Source organism: Bactrocera dorsalis, chromosome 1, assembly GCF_023373825.1.
Source record: "Bactrocera dorsalis isolate Fly_Bdor chromosome 1, ASM2337382v1, whole genome shotgun sequence".
NCBI lineage: Eukaryota > Metazoa > Arthropoda > Insecta > Diptera > Tephritidae > Bactrocera > Bactrocera dorsalis.
The window spans coordinates 96865059-96884291 of record NC_064303.1 but is presented as its reverse complement, the minus strand read 5'-3'; the positions used below and the strand labels follow the sequence as shown (position 1 = coordinate 96884291).

General features: G+C 38.5%; 2 protein-coding genes across 2 annotated transcripts; one reads left to right on the top strand and one right to left on the bottom strand.

Moving 5' to 3' along the window:
* Window positions 1–699: 699 nt before the first annotated feature.
* On the bottom strand, window positions 700–3350 carry LOC105228776 (FAS-associated factor 2). The gene is made up of 5 exons (XM_011208743.3): window positions 2850–3350; window positions 2510–2792; window positions 1801–2432; window positions 1582–1725; window positions 700–1503 (listed from the first exon to the last, which is right to left on the bottom strand). Exons 1-5 carry the CDS (start codon window positions 2967–2969, stop codon window positions 1309–1311), a joined length of 1374 nt encoding a protein of 457 aa, XP_011207045.1. The 5' UTR covers window positions 2970–3350; the 3' UTR covers window positions 700–1308.
* A 438-nt stretch (window positions 3351–3788) lies between these two features.
* LOC105228777 (protein C10) lies at window positions 3789–4559 on the top strand. The gene is made up of 2 exons (XM_049447877.1): window positions 3789–3903; window positions 3974–4559. Exon 2 carries the CDS (start codon window positions 3991–3993, stop codon window positions 4339–4341), a length of 351 nt encoding a protein of 116 aa, XP_049303834.1. The 5' UTR covers window positions 3789–3903; window positions 3974–3990; the 3' UTR covers window positions 4342–4559.
* Window positions 4560–19233: the final 14674 nt, after the last annotated feature.

Here is a 19233-nt window from a genome sequence, read left to right as displayed (position 1 = left end):
GCCGGCGTGCGCCATTTCTTTGCCGTTGCCCGTTCGAATTCTGTTTCAGCTCACATACATATCGTCGCCGCAAGGTGTATGTGCAGTTGTCGCATCCGCTGAAAACAGCACACACACAGCACGTGCGGTCGAGCGAAAAATAGTGGTGAGATGAGCATGTCCGTTATAGCAGATGGTTCTGCTGACGACGTCGACGACGGCAAACCGACCAATCGGCGAAGCCAAAAACCGCATTTGAGCCGTCGAGCACGTCTATTGTTCCACATGGTAACAGGCGACCAGCGCTCTCAGCAGGCGGCGCACAACATTTCTTTGTTCGATTGTTTCGTTTGGAATTGCTGGGAATTTTCGTTCAGCCAATGGTCGTGCTTTAGCTGACACACACGCACACACACACATGAAAGTTAGCGTACAAGTGTGTGTTGCATTAAACGCATTGTGCAAACAGTAGCGGCGAAGAAATTTGTACGTAATATTTGCTTTAACACACACTGCAAGCCTGGCAATGTGCCCTCGACGTCGTCATTGAGAACTAGCTTCGCTCAACTTGAAAATCAATTTTTTACTAAAAAAACTTTATATTGATCATTTTAGAATATAAATTAATTTCTAAGACCTGCTACTTTGGGACCATCTCCTACACTTTGTTAATACTCTCTCTCGGTTAGTCGAAGTCAATAACTACGATATTTTGATCGCTTAACAGTTAGTTTTCACACGTACTATATTTACTTTTTATTTAATTTTCTTTTCAATAGAAATATTAAGAATGCTACAAATCTTATCATGATCGTTTTTGATAAAATGTTTTGTTTATGTTACGACTGTCAGAATTGAGTAGTGTGTGTGTAAAGCAACAATGCAGTACTGCATTTGGAAAGAAATTAAAATAGATTAGTCCAAATAGTTATTAGTTTTTGTTACATATAAATGTAAGTACGCTAAAGATCAAGGAAAAAATAAAATTACTTAAATTAATGAAAATTAGAAAACAGATAATTTAAATAACAATTCAATATTGCTATATATGTTTGCATGGAGCATTGTAACGGCATAATCATATATATCTTTTTGCGAAAATTGTGTGTTCTTAGCTCCATTTCTTAAATTTACGTACACGTTTTACTTTTTTTTAACTTTTGAAAACACTCCGCGTGTAAATAACGTAGTTTTTGCATATTCAATGCAAATTAAAAACAAAACTTCTTTGTTATACATATTAAACTATGAAATCCGATCAAATGTTGACCGTTGATTGTTTATGTGGTGTGTTGCTGTTGTTTGTTGTATAAAATATTGCTATGAATATTACGCCTCCAAGTCGTTGACAAAGAGTACCTCACGATGCTTCAGACCGGCTTCAGCTAAGGTTGTTTGATTGCCATTACCATTGATGGCGCCATTATTACAAGAACTGGCGTAGAGGACGCGTTTAGGGAAATTCGTTGTGATCTCGAATTCATCGGGTGAAGAGGGATGACAGAACAGATAGTTATACACATCCTATTTGGAATAAAAAAAGATAAAAACAAAATTCGCTTTAATATAAAGAAAAATGTTAGCAAAACGTTTTAAACTTACAATTAATGAATTGGAATTGAGAAAACGTCGCTCCAGGCGTGCGCCGTTTGGCAGTTTAAAGACGACACTAATGGCGTCCGCTGTTCCAGCTGGTGGCTCATTTGGCACCTGCTCAGCTAGCTCAATTTTAAGTTGAGCAATTTCCTAAATTATTCAATAAACAACCATTAGTCATTGAAAATAAAAATAAATAGCAGTTGATTTAAACTATGTACTCACCTCTTTTTTGCGTGCCTCTTCGGCACGTTCACGTTCAATAGCCTCCTGTGCTTGTCGCACTGCATCACGTTCCAACTGACGCAGTCGCTCCTTCTCCTCATCGGCACGTAAACTAAGTTGATAGGCTTCGTCTTGCTGTTGACGCAGCGTCTGTGTGAGATTACGTTCTAAACGATCAGCACGTGCTTGACTAAGCCATATTTCATTTACTGAGATCACTGTTTGCATGCGACGTATTAACTCTTCTGATGTGCAATCGCCTTCAAAGCGACCAACAATAATCATACGATGATTGCGTTGTGCAATTAACACCATTGTCGGAAATACGTGAATATTTAATGTATGCGATACTCTATAACCCTCTGGTGAGGATACGTCACAGCCCCAGAAAAGCATATTGCGATTTATAAAATCAATTGTTGATTGATTCGATAGCGTTGTACGGCACAGTGAATCCACATCGGGATTATTTGTGGGATCCTTGTGTAGATAGATGAGTAGGAATCGTAGTTCCTGTTTAGCATCATTTAACGCTTGCGCGTATGTGCCCTGATAGAACACTGGGTGCGATGGATAACGTTCGTTGTAAGAACGTATAAAACTCATGACATCGCCAACAGGATCGGTAACGACTGAAAAAATACAAAATTTAATTAATATTAATAAACACTTCAAATAAGTAAGAAATTAGCATTTTGCTAATACGTACTTCTCTCATCGTTTCGTCCCAAACTCAGTAAAGCAGTTAGTACGCTGGAGAATGTCGAGTAGCAATATTGAAATACCATGTTTATGACATAGCCAATGATACCCGTAAAGCTACGCGGTATAGGACCCATGCCACCTCGTGCCGATCTGCCACCAGGCATATTTGCAGAAAAAATCTGTTGTAGAAAACGATCGTCGAAAACAGCGGGTGCGCGTACATCTCTGGACGCGGCATATGTTGATGGAATGCCTTCGCGTATGTTCATTTGCTCTTGAAAAGCAACCTATAAAATACAAACGTTAATAATTATTTAAAACTAAACAAAATTTTATGTATATACCTCAAGATCCCACTGATGTCTGATCAAGACATCTCGACATATATTCATATCCTCAATGCCTGTAATGTCTTGAAACTGTAGAATCTTTTCGGTTTGTTCATTTGAAAGTCCATCCTCCATGACTGTGTGTCTTGTCTTTTTTGAGGTGTAATACAGTAAGGTAACAAATCAAAGGTGATGATTCGTAATTTGTTGTTCGTGTAATCGTATGGACGGTACAAAGAACGGAGGCCTTGCTGTCGTTGCTGCTTTAGGTAGTATGGAAAAGTCGTATTCCCTCGACAATATGTAATTTTGCAGTATTTGCATTCCCAAATTATTTGTGTTTTCCAGCCTTTTTTGCACCCGTTGTTTGATATTGAGCAAACGTTTTGGGGAAAATTACACGTTGTTTCCGTGTTTTGTTTTTCCAGAAAAACCTTTACAACCTTTGAATAATAAAACAAAACTGCTGTGACAGACTCGGATTACGATGAATTCTCCTTTTTATATGACTTTTCTTTCGTGACAGTTCAACGATGTTGCCAACGCATTCCACAACCACACACGGCAGAGTTGCAAGTGAAATATTTAGTGTTAGAAAATTAATGCAATAATTTTTTTCTTAAAAAGTTGTTGCTAAAACAAGAGTATTAAATATGTTAAAAGGTAAAAATCGTTATATAAAAAGTAAATAATAAAGTAAATCATGAACGAAAACGTGTTTGTTTTATATATGATTTATGGTGTATGTACTGAAAACTTATTTCATATTTTACCGGGATTATTTAAAAAGCTAAGTTAAAAAAGTGAAAAGACTTAGGTTAAATTTTTTGAATCCTTATCTTAATTATCTAGAAAGAAGTAGTTTTTTAAATAGTAATCTTAATTATATGGGTACAATAATCTCATGCGTTTCTCACATAAAAAAAAACGACAAGACATTTGCGCACACTGTATTTCGGTCTTTATATTGTTTATTGGTAGCACTGGTAATTTAGCTTCCACATTTTGACATTTCTGGGGAAAACCTTTATTTACGGATTGTAAACAAAAATTCTTTTACAAAAATATTGTAAATATAAATAATTGTACACTATACTGCTCAAAATATTATTAAACGATACAATTTAACTCATTGCCAGAAACCAGCGGTATTAAAATGTCTTACTTAGTGAATTTCAGTAATGACACTGCCAAGCAAATACTCATTGAAATCATACGCACAGTGAATCAGCCAGAGAACTCCAAGAAATTGTCGGAAGCTAAAGCTTCAGCTGGGAAAGAAATGTTGCTAATGATGCAGCACGTCTTTCCACTGGTTATGCAATTGCAAACGGATGTAATTAAAACTTATGGTTTTCCAGGAAATCGCGAGGGACTTGTCCAGTTCTCGCAACTGGTGCGTGAAATGGAACGTGAGGATGTGGAAATCGCAAGATTGCGCAGCCAAATCAGAGCCATCTACTTGCCGCCCATAGCTATAAATACAACTAATGATATTTTGATATGAGCAAAGATTATTTCAATAACAAGACTGAAACCAAAATATGTATTAACTAAAATTGTACGCTCAATAACAAGCGTTAAGCACAATAATGCATTTACCTAAAGACACCTGCTTATATATATAAATTATATAATATATACAAGAAATATTAATATAGTTTAAGTTGTGACAGGCTTTTGTAAAATATTATTTGTGTAAAAGCAGCTTAATAAATAAATCTTTACATACCTATGTATATTTAAAAAAAATCGGATTTGTACCAAAATTAATATTAAGCTCTGAGATTACATGACGAGATCGAAAGTTATCCGTTAAAGAGTGTAATGACCTCACAATTCTAATGTGGAATCGCAGACAGTAGATTCTTTTGAACCACGAAATTCATAAAAACTGAGAATCCGGGTTTCATTATATTTTCGCGATAATGTGCTTATATGAAATCGTCAGTTCAATCTCCAAAAGAATACACTCTACTTCGCAAAATACATGTCAGTGCAGCTCAATCTTATTATTATTTTTTTTATAATAAAATTACGAATTCCTGTCCAGTCTGCGCAATAACGTTGGAATGTTCACAGCCTTCGCTTAAATAAAGTCTTTTTCTACTTTCAGTATCGTTTTCTACTGGAAAAATTTCCTTAGCAGCTAGATAGTTCAAGGCCTCAAGCAAAAACCACCCTGCGAGAGGACGATCCTCGTAGCGTTGGACTTGACAAAAGCCTTTGAGATAGTCAATCACACAACGCTACTTGAGTGTATCGAAAAGTCTACGCTCCCTTCAGGACTGAAGAGGTGGGCTATGAACTACCTGAGCGGTCGACAATCATCCGTACTGTTTTAAGGTAAAAAAATCTAAATTGAGAAGAAGTAAACCTGCGAGTTACGTCCTTTTTACGTGGTGTCCTTTTCCCGTTGCTGTTTAACTTCTACATCTTGAAACTCCCTCAATCATTTCGTTCGCTGATGATTGCACGATAACCACTCGTCGAAGGAGTCCAGACTTCACTTTAATATTGCAGTCGATGGCCTTAAAATTCTGACTGTCAATAACCTTCACGACCGCGATTATTGCCAAAATACAGAGCTGCAATAAAATCCTCAAGTCGCTAGCCGGCAGCACATGGGGAAAGACAAAGAAATGTTGTTGGCATCATATAAGGAAATCAGCCGACCAATATGTGCAGTAAGGAGCTCACAGCAGTTTCTGTTTGAGTCCTTTCAAAGAAATTATCCCTGCAGTTATCTGGTTAGAGCGGAACGGCCACGTAGGAGCATCAACTGCGCCGACGACATAAAACAATACGCCGACCAGACCTTGGACGCAACAAACTTCAAATCTGCACTGACCGTTATTCACATTCAAAGTAGAGCTTTTAACATCTTCACCGACGATCTTAGTGATTGGCGTACTCGGAGTAGGGATCCTCAAAATGGTTGACCTTTTCTATGCACTGAAAAGATTGTGAATTTAGTCACGAAGCAGGAAACGTTGGAGATACTATAAAGTGCATAATAATCAAGTTCTTGTCTGGAACATTTATTTTATGTGAGGAGGTGTTTGTACGAAATTTGGCATAGATTTCAAAGAATGATCCAAAATTAGTTAAATGGTAGAAATTCATATTAAAGAGAACCTTGAACTGTAAAGGTTTCCAATTGGCGACCGCCAACTTATCGATCTTTAAATTTCCGAATAAAGGCATAATGACACTGAAAATATTAAGAAAGGATCCCCTTTGCAAGGGAATTGACTTCTCAGCTAAAGCAACAACTACATGCTACGAAACATACATATGTACTTATAAATCATGATTCTTTGCCATGTGCGAATTTTCGCTTTTGGCGTTTTCTTTGAGGTGCCCAATGCCTACAAAGCCATTTGCATATGCATATGTACATATATACATATAAGCTCTTATAAGTATGTGTGGATAAAGTTGAAGGCAGTGCGTGCATTGATTATCATTATCGCAAGCGCATTAACAGATATCGAGAAGGCCGCTGGCAGGCAAATACTGGCGAATGAACTGACAATCGCAAAAAAAAAAAAACAATATTTTATGGAAAAGAAATGCGGATGAATACATAACCATACACATACGTATGTTTGTAAGTATGTGTGAGAAAATTTAAAAGCTGTTAACTATGTATGTATGTATGTGAGTACAATGAGCAGCAGGACTAACATGCGATGGCATTACGTTTCATTTCGGCGGCGTTTGTGACATGGAAAAACCATTAAGGTAGCTGGGAAAAATCAACCTGAAAGTATGCAAAGGAAAAGTCAGCAAACACACGCCAATACAAACATACATGCATACACACATACAATCATACATAGCCAAATGCAAATGCCCTTATGCAAAAACAGCTTAACATATGCACATATATAAAATATATGAATGTACATGCATACGTATGCATGAAGGTCCATATACATATCTATATGTGTGTGTGCTTATGCGTATGCCGTGGAATACAAATGGAAAAACTGTCACGGCAGCGCAATAATTTCCTACGCCATATGAATGTACAAATATATCTGATTTTTATAACACATACATATGTACATACATATGTACATACACAGTTAAGGTTAACTTCGGCTGCACCGAAGCTGTAATACCCTCCACAGTTGCATTTCTTACAACAAAAAAGGGTATAAGGTGACAAGATAAATATTTTAATCGTTCAGTTTGAATGACAGCTATATGCTATAGTGGTCCGATCTGAACAATTTCTTCGGAGACTGTTAAATTTTCCTAGATAGCAATCCATGCCAAATTTCACGAAGAGATGTCTTCAAATGAAAAAAATTTCCATACGAGCACTTGATTCCGAACGTTCAGTTTGTATGGCAGCTATATGTTGTAGTGAACCGATCTGAACAATTTCTTCAGGGACTATATAATTTCCTTAGATAATAATCCTTGCCAAATTTCATGAAGATATCTCTTCAAATGAAAAAGTTGTCCATAGAAGCACTTGATTCCGATCGTTCAGTTTGTATGACAGCTATATGTTATAGTGCCCCGATCACGGCGATTCCAACAAATGAGCAGCTCCTTGAAGAGAAAAGGACGTGTGAAAAATTTCAGACCGATATATTAAAATCAGAGGTAATGTTTCGGGTATATACAGTCAGACTTGGCCTCAACTTGTCACACTGCTCATTATATAGATACTTTATACGATCTCCGTTTCATGTTTAATTCTGCGTGTTACAAACTGCGTAGAAAATTTCATTCACGCTCTTTAGGGTATAAAACCACACCACACACATACTTGCTTGCGCTTCACTGTGTTTGTTAACGACCACGTTTCCTGTATTCAGCTGGGACAGTATAGCCATTATCGTGCGCTGTTCGCTTTTTCCTTTTCTTCTTGTTGTTCTTATTCTTTTTTGTGCTTTCATTATTGGAATCAGGTTTTAAATATTGAAAAATCGCAAGCCAGCGAAAGCAGGAAGGAAATGAATATGGACGGGAAATTACTTATTAATTGAGTAGGAAAATGAAATACGAAATGTGAATCTTCGAAGTTGGGAAGAAATGTAAAAAAAGCAAAAACGACAATAAAAACAACATCAACAAGAAAAGCAAACAAAATTAAAGGACATGTGACAAGGCAGCAAGGAATATTATAGTAAAATAGTATGTGTGTGCAAACAGGTCTGCGGAGGCGTATGAGTAATAATAATATTATATGCGTACGAGACACATATGTTTGTTTGCACATAGGGCTAGCAGTTATGTTAACAAAAATAGCAGTGTTCATTGAGGAATGAGAAACGATAATATATTATTTTAATAATTTGAGTATGGGTGCCTTTTCTTGCAAGCTCATCGGCTTGACAATATCCGACGATTCTGCTATGGCCAGAGACCTAGATAAGTTTAATATGAAAGTAACTTCATTCTAGTAGTAGTGAGGTCATGCACTCTTTGACTAACTTTGAGGTCATTGTCACCAAGCTCAAGACCTGAATAAAGCTGCTCTGCTATTGAAGTTAATGCATATCTCTAATACATTTTGAAAGACAATAGAATGGTCGAGCGGTCTGATTAGAGCTGATCGTGGGCTCCAGACTCCTATTTCAATGTTCTCCTTGACTTTCAATCCATCAATGAGGTAAGGTTCGCATCTTTGCTATAGCGACTCCGCCGCTCCCAAATATATCTCGGTGATATCTGCGCGGAGATGTCTGGGCGACTGGGATTTAATTTTTTCTTCCCTACTGGTGTAGAAATTGCTTACGCGGTTATAGCCGAGTTAACAACAGCGCGCCAGTCCTTTCTCCTAGTGAAATTTTCACTATTTGGCGCCAATTCGAGATACCAAGTGCAGCCATTGCCGCTTTGTTATTCTTCAGGCGGGTAATTGCTATTCGAACCTTTTCATAGTCTTTCAATGGAACATCTATTCCATCGTCAACGATTGGGGAGTCACGCTTGCCATCTCCAGATGTTACACTTTCACTGCTGTTCAGTAGGCTGGAGAAGTGTTCCCTCCATAACACGTCGGTATGCTCTGAACATCAGGCACTAGATCACTACTGGATCCCTCAAGGGTATGCTCCGGTTTTGAAACCTTCCTTTAATTGCCGCATCTTTTTGTAGAATTGACGAGCATTATCCCTGTCGGTCAGCTTTTCATTCTTGCTCATTTCGGCTAGTTTAATTTTTTGTCTGCATATGCGTCTCACTTCACTCTTCAACTCTCGGCATTCATCCCACTCCGCTTGTGTTATGGTCGACCCGTTACTATCCGCTGCGACACGACAACCCTCATCGTAATAACTGTTCTTTCGACCTTTCCAAAAACCTATGCTCTCGCTTGTAGCTATAGGTAAGGAGCTTCAAATACCGTCCCTCAGTTTCCTGATTCCGAGGTACTGATGATTGCTCTCAAAGAGCAGAGGTGCTGGTCGAGTAGAAAACCGTTTAACTGTCGGTTGTGATTGTAGCTTCTCGACGTCGTACCTTCCCTGTCATTCTTGATGGGTGTTTTACTGAAGGGAGGCTGGCGCGTATCTTCGTTACAACAAGATAGTAGGTCAGGTCGATGTTAGGACCTCGGAGCGTAAGCACGTCCAAACCAATGGAGACGTGTCTTCCGTCTATCACAAAAAGATCGATCGGGTTTTCATATTTTCGATCCGGAGCCAAGTAGCTTGATGAATTTGAATGTGCTGGAGTTTAACAACAACTAAATTGCGGGCCCCCACGAAGTCGATCAGTGTCAACCCATGGAGGTTGAATTTTCCAACTGTTGTACCGAAGATGCCTTCTTTGCCCACCTTGGTGTTACAATCAATAAGCACAATTTTTGCATCGTGGTGGAGGCAGTCACGCAGCGCGGTCTAGCTGGTCCTAAATGGTATCTTTGGTCATATCTTCCTTTATATGCTCGCTTTAGTAAATTCGACAAGGGCCTATTCATCGTCGTCTTTGTCCCTTCCATCACATTTCTTGGACGGCGGTGATGTAAGCCTTTACATTTATGAGGACATCAACGAGCTGGGCAGCAGCATCATCCCAATTTAGGGTTCGGATATTCCAGTGCTTGCCTTTGAATCATAGTCCCTATTATGTTTGTTGAGGTGGTCATCAAGAGTGGAGTCTTGTTTCTACTTCATTGGCAGTGGCGGGTCCCAAACTTCGCTTGGCGAGTGGTATAAAGTTTTTTTCTCTTAACGACAGAACTGGCATTTTTATGAACACAGCTGCAGATGCTTATATGTACATACATACATATGTAAGAGCATATATGTATATCCGTATTCTTGGCAGCTGCTCTGCTTCAAGTATGCTCATATGGTATGTCTTGCCATTTGCAGTGATTTCCTTAAGGAGCTGCTCTCTTCTTCTGCTTCTTACTTCTCTTCTTTATTTTTTCTGCTTTTGGTGCCGCTGCTGTCTCAACTTGTTTTGCATTTAGTTAGTTTCCTGTTTTAGTTGAAACTTTAGCGGCTTAGCTTATGCACATGTGTTTTTGTTGTTCTTATTGTAATTGTTAATGTTGTTGTTGCATGTTTTTATGCAAAAAACTGTAAACTCTATTGGTTGTTTTGTTTAGTGCAACTAACTTGAAAAGTTAAATGGCTCAGAGTGGAATTCGTGATTTATGACTGGCGGCGAATGTCAAGGACTGCACAATGCTGTCGCTTCGTACGCGGTCTAAACTGCGGTTTTCCGAAGAGTTTTATTTACAATTTCTGCATGCAAAACGCGGGTACACGCGAAGAAATCGGTACTAAAAAATACATTTTTGGTTCTATGTCGGAGAAATTTGGTTTCTTTGCCCACATGTTTGGAACTGATCGACTTCTTAAGGTCCTAAATATGATTGTTTGTACCTAAAATCTTTCCGCCTTTAACTGCGTTCCTGAAAACTTGGATCACTGCCTCGCATCTGTCACTCGTGGCGGTTATGTCTCTGCTCACATACCAACGAGGGAAATGTGGATGGGGAGAAGTCGCTATGGAAGATTTTTAATGGATCAGTCCTAGCTAGGAGGAAAGGTTGGAGAGGTAGATTTGTGTAAGGAGTTATCCGTCAATCTTTGCTTTAGATTACCGGTTCACTGTAGTGTTCTTCAGGTATAAGTGGCTGCTATTAAAGTGGCGATAGACGTACTGCTACGAACTGCAGCCTCTTTTATGGAGGTGTGTATTCACTACGACGAAAGAGCGGCAATGCTTGTGCTAGGCTCGCCAACTGTACGCCCAAAGCAAATCGTAGGGTGGAGACGTTCTGGCACTTTCTTTTCCATTGTCCGGTCTTTGCAAGACTGGAGATGAAACATCTCGGCAGTCTTACTTTCGGCGAACCAGGAGACATAGCCAAACTGACATTGGCCGTCTCAACGGATTTGTGATAAGCGTTTGAACTTAGTCGATTCGTAAAGTTCTTAAGATCTATTATATAGGAGTTTTAGGGACCACAAAGGACCGGTGTGCAAGTGAGATCTCTGTTAGCATTGACTTCTTATCCCATTCTAATCTAATTTAACCAGCCTCAAGTAGAAAATGTTCGAAACGTCACTGACCAGTCTTTGGAAGGGAACCCCTAGAAACAAAGAGATATCCTGGTGACATACGGAAGGCGCACTTCGCATGTTTAGAGCTTTTAAGGCATAATTGGAGTTAAATGTGTGGACATTTGTTGAATCAGAGATGCGGCTGTCGGCACTGGAGTTGGCCAGACTGCAGTTCTCACAGAGAGAAGATTACCTGCTGTGTTATATAACCATGAAAGCCTTTACACGGCCAAATATAAGGAGGTTTATTATGCTCTGGCTGATTTTTATTATAATAGGGTTTTCATGAAAATCGTCTTAGCAGAATTGGGCAAAATAACTCAGATCTTCAATCAAGTTCTGATGGTTCTCTATAGTACATCTATAGAAAATTAGACCACTCGAATATATAAAGTATCCATTGAAAGCCCTCTTGGTCTCTAATAAAAGCTAAGAATAATCGCAGTTTCCTACCAAATCATTATTCCTCTCATATTTTTTTAATTTCGTGTGCAATATTTTCCACTGTGCAGTGAAATTGTTTAATATTTTCGCTACAAAAACTGCAAAAATAGCAATGAGACTTCCAAAAAGAAAGCAAAAAATGAATGAAAAATGGAAAAAATCACTCCGGCAACATTTTGAGGAAATGCGGAAACGCGAAAGTCACAGCAATGCCAACAATGCAATGCGGACGGAAGCGCAGCAATATGTACAAAGAAATCGAAAGAAAAATGCAAACAAAAAAGTCGAACATGCCACGAAGTGCAGAAATTCGCAAGTGACACGCCAGCGAAAATAACAGCCAAAATGAAATTTAAAAAACGTGCGGCATGCAGAATGAGGAGTCCCACTACTTGAAAACTTATTTGATGCCACTCGAAGACTGGAAGGCGTGTGGCAGCGGCGAAACATTGTTTTCATTGCAACTTTTCAATTTGTTCTGCACATTTTCAAATTCATTCTGCGCGTTGTTGTTATTTCATTTGCCGAATTGCCACACTTGCCACATTATTTTCAAGTTTTCCGAATTTATTTATTATTTTTTCCAGATATTTCAAGGAAAATAAACATTTTATTTCCACGTTGGAGAATTTTTTTGTTTTTGCTGCGTTGGTTTACGTGTAGATAGATATTGTGTGATGTAGTAAGGTTGAGTGGAAGGGGGAAGAGAGCAAGTATAGGAATATGGGCAGTCTCATTTTCAATAAGGCAGGTGAGAAGTTTAAATAAATGAAAGGAATTATAATATCTTTCAAATTTGAAAAAAAGTAATAAGACCACAGTGTGCATTGTTTCATCAGAATGTGGTCTCAAGTCCATATGGGTCTTTTCTTTCTCTCTTTCTCTTATCTCTCTCTCTAACGGACTACCAACAAGAGACAGCATCTTCCAAGCGGAAGTACTATGTTAAGAGAAGGCCCCTAATGATCTATTGAATAACTACGAGAGGATACCGAAAGTAAGCATACTAACTCCACAGTATCTCCACTTGTACCTTAACTTTGTTTTCCTGCCACAGGAACATTTTCGGCAAGAAAAAAGCAAATGAGTTGGTCAAGCTAGGAGGCTCTTTAAACACATCCGAGTAGTTCCAATGAGCGCACCAAATGGTTTGAGCGCAAAGATGAAACAAGATAACAAGATTATAGTGGTCATACGATAGCGCACCAAAATGTCGCATTGAGCTTGAACTGGCAGCACTTTTACTTACCTATTTATATTGCTTTCCAAAGGGGATACCCAATAATAACATCTTCGGCTTAAGATCCGCAACAACGAGGTACTTTGTAAGGGATCAATTTGCATCTGATGGAATTTCTTTGGGTTGCTGTAGTCTTATGCCTGCTAATTTTGTCAGAAAATCGAGTTAATCATCTACTCTAAGTCATCCGAAGGCAAGCTCTGGATGAGGTGTACCTGCGGATGAAGTCTGACGTCTATTTAGAAAATTCTTCATAGTGGCGAAAGTCGATTTCTTCTCTATCATGTTAACTATTTCTAAAAATTCCAGATCGTCGTGATGGTTTAGATAGAGCCGGTGATGGACTGAATTGTCGATTGGTTACCAAAAAAAAAATCTTGAATTGATAAATCAAAAGTTCTAGTGATAAATATCATCTTGATTTACTCTAAGGTTAGCAGTCACATCTGTACTAATGAATGTCGGGTTCGCATGAAATGGGGGACGATATGAGTACAGTTCTCAGGAAGCTAAAGAACTTACTACATCTTTAATGATGGAAGCATGCCTCTCATTGATCACATTGGTTTTTAGATGGAGACAGTCTCATCCTTGCCCTGAATGATCCAGAAAAACTTTAATTAGTAAAGATAGACCGAGGCTCAAACACAGGAGATGGCATTGATCTCCAACAGTAGTCTTGACAACAAATGTAGGCATACGAGTAATGCTTAAATGCCGCAAGTAATTTGAATCGAATTCTTTAGTGTAGACAACGGCCTGTATTTTCTGTAAGTGTCTATTTCAAATTGTACACTTCAAGTGTGATAGGTCAGGGGTGAAAAATAAATGATATTTTACGACACAATAAAATGAAATTGTACTACCGCGATTTGAGGATTTGGGACGTCGTATTTAAAGGATCTACCTTTGAAGGAAAGTCTAATATTATAGGTAAACATTTTTTCAGTGGTGATATGCATTCAAAGTTACCAAAGCAAATGCAAAGCCTTTGAAAAGTTTATCAGCCACATAGTCGAAGGTCAACTCCAGAGCTCGCCAGTAGAAATGGTAACTTCAAGTAGAAGTGATAAAACTGGGTACAATTGATTGCAATAGTTATTCCACCGTTATGAAGGTCAGGTTAGGTTGGATGACTGTTTCTCAGCGGGGGAAAATCACACTTAGACTGTTAAGTCAGTGCAGTCCCTTGGTAAGCCATGAGGTAAACTTCTGTCAGTGGATATAAGCTATCGGCAAAAACGCCCTGAACCTATTAGAAATCTACTTTGGTGTTTTATTTTAACTGGATGTCAAGAAATATGAGATCCAATGTGTTTTTGCTTTGATATAACAAAAGGAGACATTCGAAAAGGAAGTGTTGAGATGATTCTATCTCATTTTCTTCTAGATAGCTCATGCAGTTGTTCAATCTTAGTGCGTGAATCTCGATCGAACAGCGTCCAGTTAGAACTCTTACAACCATTGAAAAGTGGACTTTGCTGAGAGTGAAGCGTTCCCTATACCACATACTATCTTGTGACTGTCCAGCTGCTGGTAGTTGAGTTATTCTGAGGCGCAACAGTGCAGTAGTGAAAAAAAAGAAGCCATCGGAGGACCTAATTTGTCTCATTCCGCATTTATTGAGACTGCGGGGTATCCTAGTCCTAGCAAGCTCATCAGCCTTGCAGTGTTACCGCTGTGGCCAAGCAGCCAAACCAGTCTAAACGTAAAATAAGTCGATCATAAAGATAAGGAGTCTAGACATCCTTTGACTTATTTTGAGCACACAGTCAGCGAACTCAAGGCTAATATGCCCTACCATCGGATTGGATAGACACCACTCTGAAGGAAGCTGCACTTCGGAGTAGTAGATCTACTGCTACCTTTATGGCAGCCACCTCCGCTTGAAAGACGGTGCAAGGGTTAGGAAGCCTAAAGCCGTTATGAAAGTCATGAGAGAACTCCTATAGCAAACAGTGATGAATCGGAATTACAGAATATTGGGTCTAAATAAGCTAGAATTGTGAGAGATTCTTCAAAAGCTTCCATAAAACAACTTATTTTAATATTTTCATCTGCTTCTTATTTAAATTTTTTACTCTCGAAGATTAGTTAATCTACGTGCGCACAAAAGTATGCAACAATAATTAAAAACATTTTCTGGACCTAAATACAAACAAATGTACAAAGACCGCCGAGGTAGAGCATTGCTTCATTATCATTGAAACACATTCGACTGCCCATCTAGCTAGAATTCCGTGGTCCTTATAAAATCTGACTGACCGGAAAAATAAACAAAACAACAAAAGCTAATAATGGAAACAACAAGTGAAAGTGCGAGTGGCCAACTGGACGGTCTCATTTCGGTTAGCATACATTTAGGCGGCCAAATCAAACAAAAGTGTAAGACACACTGCAACAGAAGTAGAAGTCGGATGAAGGGTAGGGGCGGTGGCTAGAGTTTATTTGAAAATTCAAATGAAGTTAAATTTTATGACACAGCAAACCCTACGTGGACGCTCGTCCTCAGAGCGGAGTGAAGATATTGCCATTCATGCTGACATACGCACACGCTTACTACAGCCTCTCCGCTTGTTTAGTCTTCCTACCTAACGCCACTGCTACTCGCCTGCTGGAAAATATGTTGATTTACATTTTATTAGATTCGCAAATTTATTCTATGAATTTACTGCCGTTTCGGCAGACCCCAGCAGACAGAAGACTACGGCGTTGGCGTGAAGCGGAACAAAGCTTGTTGTAGTTACGTTCAGCGGAGGTGAGACGGTGTTGATGGTACGACTTGTTGGTTGCTTGCTTGGCGGTAATGATACGAATAATGATGATAATGAAGAGGAACATCGCTCGGGTAATGATGAAAATGTCGATGATGCTTATAATGAAGAAGCTGTTCTTGCTCTTGTACTGTGCTTGCGCCGCTTTCAGACATTCTTCATAACCTCCAGCCTTCATTCCACCATTCTAATGATGATGTTGATGTTGATTTTTGTGGCTACACTTTGTTTGCGCTTGTGTTGGTAGTGATGTAAATTTTTGGTGTTACACTTGTTTGCTTTGTAAATATATATGTATATGTGTACATATATTTATAGTAAAAAGATATGATTATACGAGGGTAGTACGACTTTTTCATAATTGTTCTATTGGTGGCAGAAAATATTCCTCGAATTTTTCGAACTGAGGTATTAACAACCTTCGGACAGATAAAAATTTGGTTACACTCCATTTCCGTAGGCCCGAGTGTGGTCTGATGAGTCTATATTGCCAACGGCGAGTATCGTATTCGACGGAGCTGTACGAGATATACGACGACATTGACATAGTTCATCGAATAAAGAGACAGCGAAAACACTCCACCTCTGAAAGTATTCGACGCAGTACCCGCCGCCAATTGACTACCTGAACGACTGGCGCGCTGTTTTAAACTCGGCTATGATCGAGTAAGCGGTATCTACGCCAATAAAGAAGAATAAGTATCATAGAACTCCACTCCTACCATTAAATGTTTGGGGATTATATCAGAAGACTATGCTAGTTAATGGAATACTCGAACGAATATGGGTTCGTCTATTTCGTTTTGCGAACTGAATAGACTAGCCTTGATGAATCTTCGTGCACTGTGCTCTGGTGGAAAAGGCTTCATTTCCCTTCGACGCCGGAAATTTAATGTAAAAATCTACTAGAGGTTGTTTATAAGGCATTGGTTCCGGTTTTCTTATAAAAAATGGCATCTGAATTCTGTGGGGTGTGCTTTGATGTTGACCGAGAAATGGAGGAACGAAAAAAAACACGTTTTTGATACTGATCGGAACAAAGACCGAACCGAGGCCCAGCATTACGATGTCGTATTATTATCCTGACTTTTCAGTAAAGAATATCACTTTGTCTTTAGGGATCTCCGTAAGATCTATTGCTGAGGACTTTTAAGTTTTGAGGAGTATAATAAACCTTCATATAGGATTGCCTTTCATAGAGTTCTCGATTTCTGGCATCAAAATGTAATAAAATAAATATTACATATTAAATAGTTTACTCTAGTCTACGAACAGGTGGTTGCTGCTTGCAACTGGATAAGTCTTAAATACTACGTACTTTTCCAACCCTCCTCGTATTTAGCAATGCGTACTTCTTCTGAGGAACAAGGAATGCGGCCCATTTAGTGTGAAATGGGTGTAAGTTTAGGCAAACAGTGAAAGTGTTTGCTCAATCTATGAACGAGTGGCAACGAACTGTGGCAAATAAGTAAAGTTTAATGACATAAATCATACAAACAATGCGGCGGATATTTTGTGGAAGGCAATGAAGGTACGGAGTATGAAATGATCAGCAAGACTTGAGCAAGAATTGGGTCTTAAGAGAATTACAAATGAGAGAATATTTGAGAAAGTAGAAGAGTTTGAATGTGAAATGTATTTTTTTTTCTTCTAACGAAGTATTTCTCAAAAGCTGCATATACATTGTGACAAAAAAGTATCCGGAAATTTAAGGTAATTTAATTTAAGTCGAACAAAGAATTTGTCTCAAATTTTGTATTTCATTGTTAGAGCGATGGCAAGAGACATCTCTCGCGACTGCATTTGAATGATTTTGGTAGATATTTTGAGTATGACTCGTTCTTGGTCGACTCGTCCCAATAAATCTGATTTTTTTTCTAAAAGAGTACCATGAACAGGTCTCTTTGGGCATGCTTGATCGTGCGAATTCCGATCTCACATTCAGGGAAAGCATTATAATTTCCGATGAGACATGGGTTTATGAGTTTGGCATGCAAACAAGTCAAGAGTCATCGAAATAGAGGGAAAACAACGAGACGAAACTTAAAAAACCACGCCAAAGCCGCTCGTGAATTTGTTCCGAAGGCACAGACGGCCAATGAGGAGTTCTATTTGGCCGTATTGAGGAGTTTGCGTAAGAACATTCGTCGAAAACGGCCGGAATTGTGGAAGAACAAAATTAAGGAATGATAATGCACCATCGCATCGAGCCAAGATTGTAACCGAATTTAAAGCTAAAAACGCAATGAATACCATTGATCAACCACCGTGTTCACCAGATTTGGTTCCGTGTGATTTTTTCTTCTTCCACAAACTGAAATTTCCACTCCGTGGAACCGGTTTTCAATCGAAGAAAAAAAATGCTAATGAGAAGTGTTTCGAGGACTGGAAAAAGCGATGGCATAAGTGTGAGGTAAGGATTACTTTGAAGATAAAAAATAAATATTGATGGATAATTAAATATTTTGCGTTTTATTTCCATTTTCCGGGTACTTTTTTGTCACAACATATATCTTCGAAAATAACTCGAATTTTGAAAAATTTTCTTCTAGACATTTTCTTGTACATTTAAACTTTTAAAGTATAAGATAAAAAAATCGTTTTTTATTTCTAGACTAGAAACGCCCTCTTAAAGTCGTCGGTCTATACCCAAAGTACTTTTGCGTTCAATACTTGAAGTTCACAGAACTAAAGCTTCTGCTCTAGTTTCATGGGAACATTGCATTAATCACTATAAACCCACTGAAGCTATCGTGACAACCCGTAAAATTTCATGTAACGCCCAGCTCTCTATTTCACATAAAAAATATCATTTATAACACTAACAATCTTCTATAGAAAATAGTATTCTAAAACCGTAATCTACTAGAAATATTTCTTTTTTAAATAAAGAATTCGAATAATTTGTTGAGCTCATGCAATTTTAACGCTCTTTGACTGCACGCTCAGCTAATTACTGCTTCAATTGTCTTGCATTTGCATTTAATTTTCAATTTTAGTATCTTAGTATGCCACTATACTAACTAGCTACGCGTATACACTTAATGCTATGTGTAGAAGAATGTATAGTATGCATATGACCACAGTACTTGTGTAGAACAGTATATTTACCCGCATATATTTTCCCATTCAAATTTCACGCTCATCGAGCCGAAGAAAATGATGATGGTGTAGCTCTTGTTGTTTTTATTTCTTTCTTTCCATCGCCGTGCGGCAAGGGAAGGATAGAAAGGAAATGATGAACTCATACCGAACAACAAGTGCGGGAGTACAAATACTATAAAGTGAAAACACGTTTAAGCTTTAATAAAATGTTGACGAAGTGGCGAGGGCTTTGTTTTAGAGCGGAGACGAGTTGAAGTGCTGAAGAAGTGAAATGGGTGAAAAGTAGTGAA

What these genes read in the sequence shown, in the direction of transcription:
- LOC105228777 (XM_049447877.1), top strand. Translation starts at nt 3,991, where the DNA reads ATGTCTTACTTAGTGAATTTCAGTAATGACACTGCCAAGCAAATACTC.
- LOC105228776 (XM_011208743.3), bottom strand. Translation starts at nt 2,969, where the DNA reads ATGGAGGATGGACTTTCAAATGAACAAACCGAAAAGATTCTACAGTTT. An exon ending in GACATCAGTGGGATCTTGAG is followed by an intron (nt 2,793 to 2,849) that starts GTATATACATAA and finishes TGTATTTTATAG; the next exon opens with GTTGCTTTTCAAGAGCAAAT. An exon ending in AAGAGGCACGCAAAAAAGAG is followed by an intron (nt 1,726 to 1,800) that starts GTGAGTACATAG and finishes TGAATAATTTAG; the next exon opens with GAAATTGCTCAACTTAAAAT.